Consider the following 14897-nt stretch of genomic DNA (forward strand, 5'->3'; position numbering starts at 1 on the left):
CTGACGGCATTGTTGGAGTGTTGTTTTAACATGTAAAAAGACATGTCGACAACATTAAATGTCTGTTAAAACCAAAGAACAAAGTTGAGCCTTGATTGAACTCGAAAGGAGTAACACTCGATGTGGACGGCCCTTGTGGTGAGGCAGGTAAAGAGTACGCCATACCTTTTTACATGGCTTCGTCCCCTCTTGACCTCGAAAGGCCCAAAAAAGTCCACTCCTACGTTCGTGAATGGAGGCTGATCTGGTGTGATGCGGTCCAATGGCAGATCGGCCATTTTCTGCTCTCCCGTTCTACTGTTAAGTCGTCTGCAGACAGTACATCTTGAAATGATGCCTCTGATTGCTGAGCTTACTTGAGGTATCCAATACCTTGTGCGCAGTTTGGCCAACATGTAGTTACGGCCGCAGTGTCCTATTTCTTTGTGGATGTGTTGCAAGATGAGAGCAGCAATCGGAGAGCTTCTACATAGAATCGCGGGGTGCTTTATCTCTTCTGGCATTGATAATTTGGAGAGTCGTCCGCCTACCCGCATGATTCCTTCCTGCAGAAAAGGATCCAATTTGTAGATTGGACCAGTCTTTCTCAAATGTCCACTGTTTTGTAAGGCAAACAGTTCTTCAGGGTAAGTTTGTTGCTGACTGAACTGTATCAGCTCTTTCTCAGCCTCTTCTAGGTCTTCTATAGTGAGCAGGGTTGGCTGAAGTGTCAGCCTAAATCCTTTCATGTGCTCTGTTACCAGCTGCTCTTGTCGGCTTCACTGGTTCTCAGTCCTCTTGACCTTGTCCATGAAGACCTTTCTTTCCTCCCTCAGGTGCAGCAGCAACTGCTTCATGGGAACCTTGACAACATATCCATTATCAATGACGTCCTTCATGAATGTCTTGTAGTCCATATGGAAACCTGCGTGTCGTTTCAATTTCCCTTTCAGGCTGATGGCGTGCTATTCGGCGATACAGCGATTGTTTGGCATCCTGACTGCCGCGTTTTTTGGTGGCAGGCTCACACAGTAATGTCCATCCACCAGTCTAGCAGAACTGTTCATCAGAGTCATGAACTTGCAGTCTTCCCTTGACATTTCTTCTTTCTCCTCACAGATGCGTTCTGGGAAATCTGCATCATATTGTTGTCTTAACAACTGTTCTATTTCCACAACTGAAAGATAATTAACTGTGTGGTTTTTTTCAGTGTGGCTCTCCATTTTCAAACTTCGTAGAGGCCCATTTACCACCCATCCTAAGGCGGTTCTGACGGCATAGGGACCACCTCCTTCAGCATGAATCACTTGCCATGGCTCCATGGCCTTCGGGACATTGGTGCCTATGAGCAGGCCGATTGTAGAATTGATTTGAGGCAAAGTCACATCTTTCAGGTAAGGCCAACATGCAATGTCTTCCTGTTTGGGAATGCTTTCCTTCTGAACCGGAATGAAGCTGTGGGTGAATACTCTAGGCAGGTCGATGTATACGTCTTCCTCCAGCCCACACACTTGTAAGTCTGACAAGACTAATGTCTTCAACACATTATTGTCATCTGCCCTGCTACAGCTCATGGTGTTGAGAAGAATTTGTGTTCTTCGGCCCCTGAGTTTCAGCTTTCTTAGAAGGTCTTCAGTGCAAAAGCTTGCGGTGCTGCCAGGATCTATAAAGGCATATGTTTTCACATATCTATCACTCCTCTTAGATTTGACCTTGACAGGCAAGACCGCTAATGCACATTTGCTTCCGGCCCCAATATAGGAACAAGCTTCATGAGACACACATGCGTTGGAGATTTCTTCACTCTCAGAGCAGTTCTCTGTCCTCCTTTCAGTAGCCACATTGTCTTTTTTCTTATCAGTGAGCGCACTGTCGTCCTTCTTCTCTATGTGCAACAAATCTGGATGTCTTTGTGAACATATTTGACACCATGTTCTCTTTTTACAGTCTTTGCTGAGGTGTCCTGGGAAAAGACATCCAAAGCACAGGCCTTTGGATTTCAGAAAATCCAATCTTTTCTGGAGTGGTTGTTCTCTAATTTTTCTGCACTCCGCCATAGTATGTTTATTTTGGCAGTAGACACAAGGCTTTTGCATAGCAACACTGACAGTTTTCTTGACTGTTACATTTTGTTCCTTTTCTCCTTGTGGCGCTTCAACTCCTGTAGCGAAACTGCTACTTTCCCGCCGACTACTTTTCTTGCAATGATAGTCTCTTTTGTTCTTTCCTTCCTTTGTTGCATGAGGCTCTGACATACTACCAAATAGGGGACTTGTGATGATCTTTGCCTGGCGATCAATGAACTTGACCAAGGTTGAGAATCTAGCACGTCCTCTCCCCTTCTCTTCAAAATCAAAGGCAGTCACTCTCCACTTCTCACGCAATTTATAGGGAAGTTTGGAAAGAACAGCTCGCATATTAGTGGAGTTGTCCATTTCCTCCATGAACTCCAAGTCTCCCATTGTATTCTCACAGCCAGTCAGGAACAGCGCATAAGCATTAAGCGCTTTACCATCCTCTTGTTTGATGCTAGGCCAATTCAATGCCTTCTCCATATAAGCATTTGCAATCTTTAACTCATTTCCATAGTGTTTTTTCAACAGCCTTCTAGCTTCTTTGTAGCCTTTTTCAGATGGCATATGCTCACAGCTATGCACTAGCTTCTGCGCTTCCCCACTGGTATATTGGTCTAGATAGTAGAACATGTCTTGATAAGTATCAGCTTTGCTCTCAACAGCATGTTCAAATGATCTAACGAATGACTTGTAAGTTAGCGGGTCACCTTCAAACACCAGAACCTTCTTCTGTGGTAGGCGCTGTTTAACAAGCATCTCTGTGATGACATTTTGTCTTTGTAGCACCTGATGGAGGTTGTTGTCATCATTTATTTGTCTTGCAACTTGTCTCTGGTTGCTACCAGCTGGCTGGTGTAATCCAAGACCAGAGCTCCTTGCTATTCGTCCCACTGATGGCTGTTCACTATAATCACGTTCCTCTTCTTTCTTTATTTGGCGTTGAGAGGATGCACTGGAGACATAGCTACTCATCCCATCTTCATATGACTCCAAAACTTTTAATTTCGCTGAAGACTCTGTGTAACGAACTCACAAGTGCATTTGTTTGATACTTTATTTTGAAGTTATAATTTGGATGCCATATGCTTTTAGTTTGGTGCGCTTCCGGTATGAGCAGGAAGTATACATTAACATTACGCTATTTAAGGGGGCGTTTCCAAAGGAAAGGAAAGGAAAGGAGAGGAAAGGAAGGAAAAGGAGAAGGAAAAGTTTAACGATCTTGACATTGCCGATCAAGAAATCAGTTTTACGCAATCTAACGAAAACTTTCTAAGGCTGCAAGCACCTGGCTGGAATGGGAACAAGGTATTTAATTGTTGTTTTGTTTCATCGTTATTTCGTTGGCCGTGATTTACCCATGCACAGGTGTTTCATGACATAATTAACTGCAGTCACTCTGACAATAGCGTCCATTTGTCGATTTTGTAGTATCGCGGGTTTTTGTTGTAACCTTATTTTCTCACGTATGGCCAAAGTAGTTACATGGATTTGATTGCATGCCGTTGAGAGCTCTCATTTATGTTTATTATGGTTTGTTTTACACTGTAGCTCTTAGGGTGTTTCCACAATGAAATCAAGACAACAAAAGGAACAAAAGACTCTGTGGAACATCAGTACGCTTCACCATTGTCTGGCTGGGTTCGCTACAGTAAGAGCTTGAACTACACCGCTCCGTGACGACCTGTTGCTTCCACGAGGGGGCGTGACAGCGGATCTACACGCCATGCCCGGCATTGCTGCTTCATCGCCTGGGTACCTGGTCGCATCAGCAGAGCATGAGGCAGCACACCAACGCTGAAACTGGGCAACAGTCTCATAAACTCGGTGCAATGGTCAAGTACAGTCACGATCACTGACTGTGATGCTGAACTTCCGGTAAGCTGAACACATGAACAGCTTCCTCGACTGGAACACCGAACATTTATAAACACATCAAAGGAAGGAGACTGTTGAGATCTACAAAAATTGGACTATTTTGGCATACTCTTTATATTTAAGGATTTGTTATATTTGCATTGATTCAACAGCATGTGCCATTTCAAGTTAAAATATTTCATTCATCCACATTTGAGCGTGATAAGTGTTAGTATATAATTACTTAAACTCTAACGTTGTCTCTTGCACTACAGTTATTTGAAATTGGGGCTTAATATTCACTGTTATTTGAAAGCTTGCACCTGTGTTTAATATATGCTCGTTAATAGAAATTCTGGCTGTTGATGGCAAAATTAGTAAATAGTGACTGAGAACAAATTCACTCCTGATTTGATAATTCTGAGGGTTAGTGATGTCAAAGTCAGATAACACTAAGGAAACAGAGCAGATGGATAGTTCCCAGCATAAAGTTCCCAATCTCCAGAGTGAGCATCATACAGCTGTGAGTGCACTTGAGGAATCACACTTAAAAGAAATTAACAAAGAAGGTCAGTCTGATAATCCAGGTGAACTTGCAAGCACAGCGGCTGGTCTTCGACGTTCTGAGCGTGCACGGAATCCTACTCAGAAAATGCGTGCACTACAAATGGAAGAATTTAGCAAAAGGGAGAAAAGACTCATCTCCATGTATGAGAATTGGAAACTCACGGTACGTAAAGCAAGACGTCAACTTAAGTCGGCGATGACGGAAGATGAGCTCTGGCCACTTATTGAGGATCTTAAAAATGCCAAGGATGATATTATGGACATATATTTTGCAATTAGGGAGCTCTCCACCCCAACCATCGCAGTAAGAAGACGAGTTGATACTTGTGAATCCGTTACCACAGAACTGATAATCATCGCCCACAACAGAGCAATAGATGATGAAGGGATGTTCAATGAGGAACAGGAGAGACACCGCCTCCATGAACTACTACACCGCGACTATGGAAGGTCTGTTTTTGGATCTTCTGTCTCCTCCACCTGCCACAGTAAGTCTGACCAGCACTCTGCGACTTCAGACATGACAGCTAAACGTGCAGAGGCAGCAGGCGAACTATCGCCGAAGGAGATAAATTATGAGTTGATGATAGCATCAGAGAAACAAAAGGCAGTGATAAGACAGCTAGAAGAGCAACAATTGACAGCTTTAGAAGCACTCAAAGCACACAGGCATGAGTTGCATCGTTTGCAGGCAGAAAAGGAAACACAAAGACATGATTTGCATTGTTTGCAGGCGGAAAAGGTAGTACGAGTAGCTAAAGGCAAGCTGAGCATGTACAATAAGGAAATGGAACGTGAAGCTCTTGACTGCCTGGGCAAGGAAAAGGACCAAGACGCCAAAATACTGCCGGCAACTGCTGTCCCGCCATTGCCGGCTGCAACTGCCTCTCATAACGAGATTTCCACTCTTGCTCAAGTCTTTCAAGATAGCTTAGCATTGAATAGGCTCCCAGTTCCTGAGCCATTCATTTTCACTGGTGATCCCATGCGATTCACTGAATGGAAAGCAGCATTCTCCTCTCTTGTTGACCAAAGAGTAATCACTCCTGCTGAAAAACTGTACTATTTAAGGAAATATGTTGGTGGACAAGCACTTCATGTCTTAGATGGGACCTTCTTCCGAACTGATGATGGGGCCTACCAGGATGCCTGGAACAAGTTAAACCATCGCTTTGGTCATCCATTTAGCATACAAAGAGCATTCAGAGCAAGGTTATCTAACTGGCCCAGGATTCTATCTAAAGATGCCGAAGGACTCCGAAACTTCTCAGACTTCCTTAATGCCTGTCGAGATGCCATGCCTCACGTTAAAGGCCTTGACATATTGAATGACTGTGAGGAGAACCAGAAGCTGGTCCAGAAACTACCAGATTGGGCAGCTTGGCGCTGGAACCGGCACGTAACACAAAGCCTGAATGAAAGACAGGAATTCCCGAGTTTCAAGGAGTTCGCAATATTTGTGTCTAGCGAAGCAGAGATTGCCTGTAATCCAATCACATCCCTCCATGTACTTCGTTCATCAGGTTCTAATCCTGAGAAAAGAACAGCCAGAGACTTAAAGACAAACAAGGCTAGTGTTTTCGCAACTAACACAGCTACAGATGAAATCCCAAAGACAGAGCAGAAAAAGTTGAAGTCCATATGCATACTTTGTCAAGATGCGAAGCATCAGCTCCATTCATGTTCCAAGTTCAAAGAAATGTCACTGTTCGAACGACGCAACTACATAAAAGAAAATAAACTCTGCTATGGTTGCTTGAAATATGGCCACGGTGCAAAGGAGTGTCGTCATCGCCTCCTCTGTGACAATTGCAAAGGGAAGCATCCAACAGTTCTTCATGACTACAACTATAAAAAGGAAAGGTCTTCCACAGAAATTAGGTCCAGTCATGATGCTACTTCACTCAGTGTCACGAGCAAGGGCGTGTCCTGCACAACAATGGTGGTGCCAGTGTGGGTGTCTTGCAAAGCTGATCCAACTGTGGAGAAACTTGTTTACGCCATGCTGGACACCCAAAGTGATACGACATTCATCAGCCAGGAAGTGAGCGACAGCCTCAAGGCTGAAAGACACCCAGTTAAGTTGAAACTGACTACCATGAGTGGCACAAACATAGTCATCCCTAGTCAAACTGTTTTTGGCCTTCGTGTGAGAGGATATAGCTCTGCTGTTCAGGTTGATCTTCCAGTTACCTACACAAAGGATTGCATACCAGTAAATCGCGCTCACATTCCCACTTGTGAGACTGCTGAGCAATGGAGTCATCTCAAGGGAATAGTAGATGAGCTTCAACCACTGAAAGACTGTGAGGTAGCACTTCTGATAGGCTACAACTGCTCTCGAGCCATGGCGCCTAGGCAAGTAATTTTGGGAGGTGATGAGGAACCCTATGCTATACGGACGGATCTTGGATGGAGCATTGTAGGGAGATCATCACAAAGCTATGAGTCACAGAGCATGAGCCGCCTGTGTCACAGGGTAATGGTAAAGGAGCTGCCTCCAGCGACACTGGCCGATGCTATTCGTATCTTAGAATTCGACATTAAGGGTGGCAAGGAGAACAGCAACATCGATTCAAAGGGTTTGAAGTTCATCAGGAGAGATCCCTACGTCGACAACAGCCTGACAAGTGTTGGAAGCAAAGAAGAGGCCATTGAAATTGCCAGAGAAGCTTGTGAACTCTGCGCCACAGGCGGTCACAGACTCCACAAGTGTGAAATGACCGGGACGTCCAAAAAAGGCATGCTACCTTCTGAACTCGCAGTCAATATGGAAAGTATAGATCTCTCATTTGATAACCTTACCACTGTAACAGACGAAGAGGCAGAATATCGCTTAATTAAGAAACTCCAAAAAGGTGTCTATCCAGCAGACTTTAAATTGTTACTTAAAGTGAATTCCTTACCATCTCACAGTCCACTGTACTCTCTTGATCCATTCCCTGATAAGGATGGAGTCCTCAGGGTGGGAGAGCACCCGACAATCATCCCAAGAGATCATCACATTATGAAGATGATTATTGGTCATTTCCACGAAAAGGCAAACCATCCCGGCAAAGGTCTTAAAAATAAGGAAATTAGCTTCATCGGTTTCTGGACTCCGGGAATCGACAGGGCAGTGTCGTTCTACATGAGAAAAAGGAAGAAGAAGAAGATAGAGAGACAAAGAAGGAAAAAAGGAGAAAAAAAAAGAGACGCACTCTGGAATCAGTGGAGATTGAACAAAGTATCTGAAACTACTATTGACAAAGATGGGCTTGGAAGGAGAGTTAAGGTCTGCCTTGTAGACAAGGAGCTCGGAAAGGAAGGAGAGCGCCTCCACAAGCTGTCCACAGTGGAGCGCCCAGTTCACAAGCTAGTCCTGCTTTTAGAAGCTGATTAGACTCACTCGATAACTGAAAGTATTTTGCTCTTGCCCAAGTTATCTCATTAGAGAAATTCTATTTACGGTCAGAAATCATTCGTACCTAATATAAACCAAATACCCTTCCATTATTTACTAATGATTTGGTGGGAGTGTAACGAACTCACAAGTGCATTTGTTTGATACTTTATTTTGAAGTTATAATTTGGATGCCATATGCTTTTAGTTTGGTGCGCTTCCGGTATGAGCAGGAAGTATACATTAACATTACGCTATTTAAGGGGGCGTTTCCAAAGGAAAGGAAAGGAAAGGAGAGGAAAGGAAGGAAAAGGAGAAGGAAAAGTTTAACGATCTTGACATTGCCGATCAAGAAATCAGTTTTACGCAATCTAACGGAAACTTTCTAAGGCTGCAAGCACCTGGCTGGAATGGGAACAAGGTATTTAATTGTTGTTTTGTTTCATCGTTATTTCGTTGGCCGTGATTTACCCATGCACAGGTGTTTCATGACATAATTAACTGCTGTCACTCTGACAATAGCGTCCATTTGTCGATTTTGTAGTATCGCGGGTTTTTGTTGTAACCTTATTTTCTCACGTATGGCCAAAGTAGTTACATGGATTTGATTGCATGCCGTTGAGAGCTCTCATTTATGTTTATTATGGTTTGTTTTACACTGTAGCTCTTAGGGTGTTTCCACAATGAAATCAAGACAACAAAAGGAATAAAAGACTCTGTGGAACATCAGTACGCTTCACCATTGTCTGGCTGGGTTCGCTACACTCTGCAAGCGCACTTTCAACTTCCAATGTTGCTCATCTTGCTAGGAGAGCTGCATGCTCTGCTGCTTCTTTAGCACGTACAGCTGACACTGAGCTCCTTGAAGATCTTCTTGACACACCTGAGGCTGATTCACCTTTCATTTTATGTCTACAGTCCTGTAGATTAACTTGTGAAACACTATCGCCCACCCCTATGTCATCTTGTAGTGAAACATCTGAAGGTGCAATTGGACCACGGTTTGTTTTTTCACACTGGTGACTGACCCAATCCAAAGAACCTTGCATATGTTCCAGTTAATTTGTGACTGAACCATTCCTGGTCCACCTTGCTGGATTCCTCATCCAATAAAGGAATTATGGCATCATTCACCTCATCTATTTCTTTATGCATGTTGCACACATCGCCTTGCAAAATGTCTTGTATTATGTATGCATCTTCATTATTTTGCATGAGTTCATCTATTTTGTTCATTTTCGCTGTGAGTTTGCCAAGCTTGCTTTTCCTTTTTCCAATCAGGCGACGCAGTTTTTCTTGCAATGCCTTTTCAGTGGGCTTTGGTGCCCTCTTTTGGCCATAATCTGCGGGCGTCTGTTCATTCTCTGGGTCGTTTGCCATCTTTATTAACTACTGCTCCGTTCACCAGCAAATGTCCAAATAATCGAACTTTTCCAACATCAAATGCTAATGTCCTTGAATTATTCGCAGTGCAGCAATTATCTTATCAGCAGATGGTTTCAAACATTTATGAATGAACCAGCCGAGAGCTCCCGCTCTGACTGAATGACTTCCACTTGGCTTGAGTGACGCAGTGACGGCAATGTCGCAACGTTAGCAGCTCACTTCATCAACCTGCTTTCTCCTTCAGTGGATCCGATCCGTGTCGATCATCCGGTGAAGGCTTTCTGGATGTCCAGGTAAGTTCTCTGTCTTTCTGGCGAGGGTTTCCTGGCGAAGTTTTTCTGACTTTGTGTAGTGGCAACTCTTTCGGGTTTACTTGCCACTGTAGGAGCGGGTGAATAATAACTAGCCTGACGCGACAAAACTTCCAACTCAGGATCTTCGTTTCACAAGTTTACTAATAACTAACTCAAACATGACGTGGTCGAGGTCGTCGATCGATGTGGCTTGAGGTCGCTGATCGTGGTTGCTGCTATCGGCGCTCGTTGACCAGCGTCGGTGGTGTGGCTGTCACAGTGGCTGTCAGAGTTCGCTGATCGGCGTTGTTGTTGGAGTCGCTGCTTGCGTCGAGGATTGAAGTCGCTACTTGGCGTCGATGATTGAAGTCGCTGCTTGGCGTCGGCCAGAAAAACTTTGTCACCACCACCCGACCTTCTGAATGTGTGTTTTAGGCACGTCACATGACTACTATTTATACGGCATGTCACATGACTACCTTCTCACGTGTGGCTCGTTAGGTAATCAATACCGTTTCTAAGACACGCAATGCTAAACTAAATTTTCTTCCTTCATAAAATAAAATTATGCATTTCAATAATGTTTAAATAATAATAATGAATTCCAAATTAGAAAACATTTCTCAATATGGCTCTTACAATGACATACATAAATGTAGATATATTAATCAGATACCTAATTTTTGTAAGTTTGTAAATGAATTTAAACAATATAATAAAACTATTGCACAATACACAAATGTGAAAGGACAGAAGATATTTATGTACTCTTTAGAATATTTTCAGAGCGTAGTTTTCTAGCTTTCTTAACTTTGTCTGCCCCAGGATGTTCTTTTTGTTTCACCTCTGTGTCTAAATAAAGTTATTTTTAAAAATAAATATTGCAAGATCATTTTTTTTCTAACTTTATTAACATTAACAATAACAATCAAACAGTTATTAATACATATATAATACACAGAAAAGACAAAAAGAAGAGCAAGGGGGATTTTAAACAAAAATTCTACATAAATAACAAAGAAACAGTTTTAACCGCTTTCATATTTTTAGAGTCAAGAATAGAATTTATGTACTGACTGGTTTCTGCCTCGAAAATCACAAAGAAAGTTTTGAGTGACTAAATTTAAATTTGTGGAAAAAGGAATTTTGCTAGAATAATGTTCAAATTTATAATAGCTTCGCTGTTTTACCATCATTATTGAAGAAACCAAATCGTACATTTTTCCAATAAAGAACAAAGTCATAGTCAATATTATCAATGATAAATCTTGCTATATATTTCCAAAACTTAATGGTTTTCGTACATTGTCAGAACAGACATTACCAGAGCGTCACGAGCTGACGTAGTTCCCGTATGCGACAGGTATGACGTATTTAACGGCGCGCCAAAATAGTTTTTCGGAATCCATTTTTATTTGACTGACGAGTACGTTGTACAGTCCGCTAGATTAAAATCCTATCTCGTTTTTAGTGAGCAGAAAAAAGAATGAACGATCCCACACACCCACTAAGAGAGGTCTGGTCTGACCGAAGTTGTGTACAATAGTACATCACACCCATTAACACGGGAGAAGAGATGGCATTGACTTGGCTTCTGTAACTATGACGTTGTCAGACAACTGATCTAGAACCGTTAACTGCCGTTTCCAACTAAAATGCGGTCCAATGGAAGTAACTTTGATCAAATGCGCCATTAAATATTAATCAATGCTCAATAATAATTATAACAAAGGTGGCACAGCAACGTCTGCGCTCAAATGACAAGGTTTATCTAACTTGCTAAAAAGATAAGCCAACTCACCAAGGATCTCTTTTCTCCTGTCAGCGTGTGGCTGGTCAGTATAAACCCATTCATAGTTCTCACGAGTTACCCGATTCCCCATTTCAGAGGAAATAGCTTAAACGTTTCTCCCGATACACATAGGTTAGAAATCCTAGGCGTTGTAAAATGGTGGCCAGTCTCCCTTCTGCTTTCCACTTTTCTACCCCGCCCATATGACGTGCGTACAGAAGTAGCGTTTTTGTCACTCGGAAGTTATAACACTTAACCAAAAGGACGACGTTTTCTCTCTGTCTCTCTCTCTCTCTCCCTCGATACAATTTGGTTCATTTTAGAAGCCATACAATTCAATTTGATATTTAGTTGGATATTTCAAAGAAAGTGATTGCAGACAATCACAAAAGACTAATTGTATAGTGGCATTCTTAAAATATTTTCAAACATGTAAAATAAAATCTGATCATTGAGCATTGTTGCTTGATAGCACTATAAGAAATAAAATGGCAATGTCGATGTTTTTTATTTTTAGACATGGACAAAATTAGCAAATCTGAAATTCTTTACAAGAAATTATTGTGTAGTTAATATAAGAGCAGCATTTGTTGTCAAAGCCATGTCAATGTTTGCGGTGAATTCAAAATTAACTTAGAATTTATTTTTATTGTATTGGTAAGAGACAGCATCAGCCGTGGGTTCGATCCTGGCTCCGGCCATCCTGTGTGGAGTTTGCATGTTCTCCGCGTGCCTGCGTGGGTTTCCTCCTACATTCCAAAGACATGCATGGCAGGCTGATTGGACACTCTAAATAGCCCCTAGATATTACGAGTGTGAGCACGAATGGTTGTTCGTCTATGTGTGCCTTGCGATAGGCTGGCAACCAGTTCAGGGTGTCCCCCGCCTACTGCCCGAAGATAGCTGGGATAGGCTCCCGCACCCGCTGCGACCCTCATGAGTAGAAGCGGTACAGATGATGGATGGATGTATTGGTGGTGCCACCAACTGGCTAAAGCAAATACAGGTTATTTTCGTTGATGGTTTTCTCCGAGCAGGTTAACATGGTCTAACTAATATTCGCCCTGATGAGTGTTTAGGCCTTCAGGAGGTCACAATACGAAATTTGTCATTTTCTGTGAAAATGTGTGGGCGTGGCTTTGCACAGTTCTTCAATAAGACAACGCTGATTTTGAGGTTCTAAATATGAACTAAAACTCATAAAACTTTTCACAGACCTCAGGCCTGACAAAATTATCACTATGTTATTTGTTTCTCATGCAATTTTTAAAAAATGGCTTGCTAGCGCCCCCTATAAATTAAAAAAAAAAAGCAGCCCCGGATCTATGTTTCACTTAGCTTTTTAAAAATTTTATGGAGTATATACAAGGCCAAGACCTACAAAAAAATTCTCTTGGGAGTCATATGCTAAAATGCCCAGGGAGTCAGACATTTTGAATTCACTTCAAATATTGACGCGGCTTTAACAACAAAAACTGCTCTAACTTTCACCACACAATAATTTCTGGTGAAGATTTCTCACGTTGCACGAATAAAACATTGATGATTTTGCCAGGCCTGATATCTGTGCAAAGTTTCATGGGTTTTGGTGCTGATTTAGTCCATTAAAATCAGTTTTATTTATTGTCGAACTGTGCGTTGCTACGCCCTCAGCTTTTCGCGAAGAATCACAAATTTTGCATTTTGACATTATGAAGGCCTAAATACTCTTCCGAGCAAATACGAGGTAGATCTTGTTAACATGTTAGGAGAAAAACATGAAAGAATAAAGTATTTACTTCTTTTAGCCTGTAGGAGGCACTATGACTACGATGAAAAATATCAAATCAAATCAAATTTTATTTACATAACACTTTTCATACATAAAATGCGGCTCAAAGTGCTGTACAATAAAAACATCCCACTTACAACAGAAAACTACCCAACATATACACAAGACACATCCACATGCACATGCACGCCTGAACTCGCATATACACGGACACTCGCATTCACACAACCTGATAAACTGTCTTAATAGAAAGGCAGAAATGGCATGACAAGGCACAGAAAAAACATATGAGAAAATGTACCCAAAGAAGGTCATCCGCGCTGAGAGGAATGACAGCCCACGGTCACAGAGACCTCCACCATCACCGAGACCCCTGGCCCAGGTTGACCGGGGTAGACCCTACACATAGTGCAGAGGGCCCCAGTTCCCCGGGCCTAAGGATCCTCCTCACTGTGTGTTCCGGTCCTCACCCTCGGAATTACTAAAAGGCCGGTGCCAGAGGACCTCAGGGTCCTGTGAAGGTTGATTTGATAAGAGCAGGTCGGATAAGTAAGATGGCCCAAGACCGTTAAGACTAATAAAAACTAATAGAAGCACCTTAAAATCAATCCTGAAACACACAGGGAGCCAATGCAGCGATTTTAAAACTGGCATAATACGTTCCCGCCCTCTGGTCCTTGTCAGCATCCGTGCGACTGAATTCTGAAGTAGTTGTAAGCAGGAAATACTCTTTTTGGGAAGACCAGAGAGCAAGGCATTACAATAATCTAAACGACAGGAAATAAAAGCATGCATCAGCAGCTCCGTGTTAGCCTGAGAGAGAAACGGCCGGAGTCTGGCAATATTCTTGTGACAAAAGCCAATCTAGGTTACATTTCGAATATGAGGAATAAAACTGAGCTCAGAGTAAAAAATGACGCCCAGGTTCTTCACACATTGTGAGGGTTTAAAATCATTTAGTTTTAGTAAGAGTTTTGCTCTCTGCCTTTCAGGACCAATAACTAAAACCTCTGTTTTGTCCTGATTGAGCTGTAGGAAATTCTCTGCCATCCATGACTTAATAAGTTTGTAGATGTCTTCAGGCCTGCTTTATTATAAATGTGCGGAATCTTTAAGAGGATTTTTTGTGTCGTCTAAGTTGGAGCAGATTTTGTTGTCGAAGCCACGTCAATGTTTGAAGTAAATTAAAAATGTCCGACTTCTTGCGCAATTTAGCATATGGCCCCAAGAGACTTCTTTGTAGGTCTTGGCCTTGTTCATACTCCATCAAATTTTCAAAAAGCTAGGTGAAACACACATCTGGGACTTTTTTTTTTGCGCACCCGCCATAGTTGGGCTATCATGCCATGTAGGCTGGAGGATTTTGACTGTGTGAATTCTGAGGGGGCCTGTGGGGTGTTGACATAATTCCCTCATGGAACTAGAGGTCAAAGGGTGTGTTGGGGATGAGGGGTTTTAGGGCCTAACGTACCTCTATGTGCTCTTCCAACCCGACGCCCCTGCCCGGTGCCTCAGGTCTGCAGACCAGAAGCTACTGGAGGTGCAGAGGACTATGCAGAGCCTCAGAAGGAATCAAGCTTTTTCTGTTGCCTGCCGTTCTCTCTGGAATGATCTTCCATTCAATGTTAGGCAAGCCCCCCCCCCCTGTCCATTTTTAAAACTCCTTTTAAGACACATTTTTATTCTTTGTCTTTCGATATCACTTGAGAATGTTCACTGTTCCTTTTTAATTTTTTTCATAACTTTCCTTATTGGAAGACAATTCAAAAGTGACAACAACAGTAGACAAAGGTCCTGT

The 14897-nt window shown here is 42.5% G+C and overlaps 1 protein-coding gene across 1 annotated transcript in view; it reads right to left on the reverse strand.

The window, feature by feature from the left end:
• The window catches only part of degs1 (delta(4)-desaturase, sphingolipid 1), a 36582-nt gene extending 25055 nt beyond the window's left edge, over positions 1–11527 (reverse strand). The window contains exon 1 of the mRNA XM_088304036.1: positions 11338–11527. Coding sequence (XP_088160162.1) covers positions 11338–11419 — 82 coding nt within the window. The 5' untranslated portion in view covers positions 11420–11527. The remainder of the gene's footprint in view (positions 1–11337) is intronic.
• Between the last annotated feature and the right edge of the window lie 3370 nt (positions 11528–14897).

This window comes from Idiotropiscis lumnitzeri, chromosome 9 (genome assembly GCF_059441095.1).
Source record: "Idiotropiscis lumnitzeri isolate Australia: NSW breed Sydney's pygmy pipehorse chromosome 9, RoL_Ilum_1.0, whole genome shotgun sequence".
Taxonomy (NCBI): domain Eukaryota; kingdom Metazoa; phylum Chordata; class Actinopteri; order Syngnathiformes; family Syngnathidae; genus Idiotropiscis; species Idiotropiscis lumnitzeri.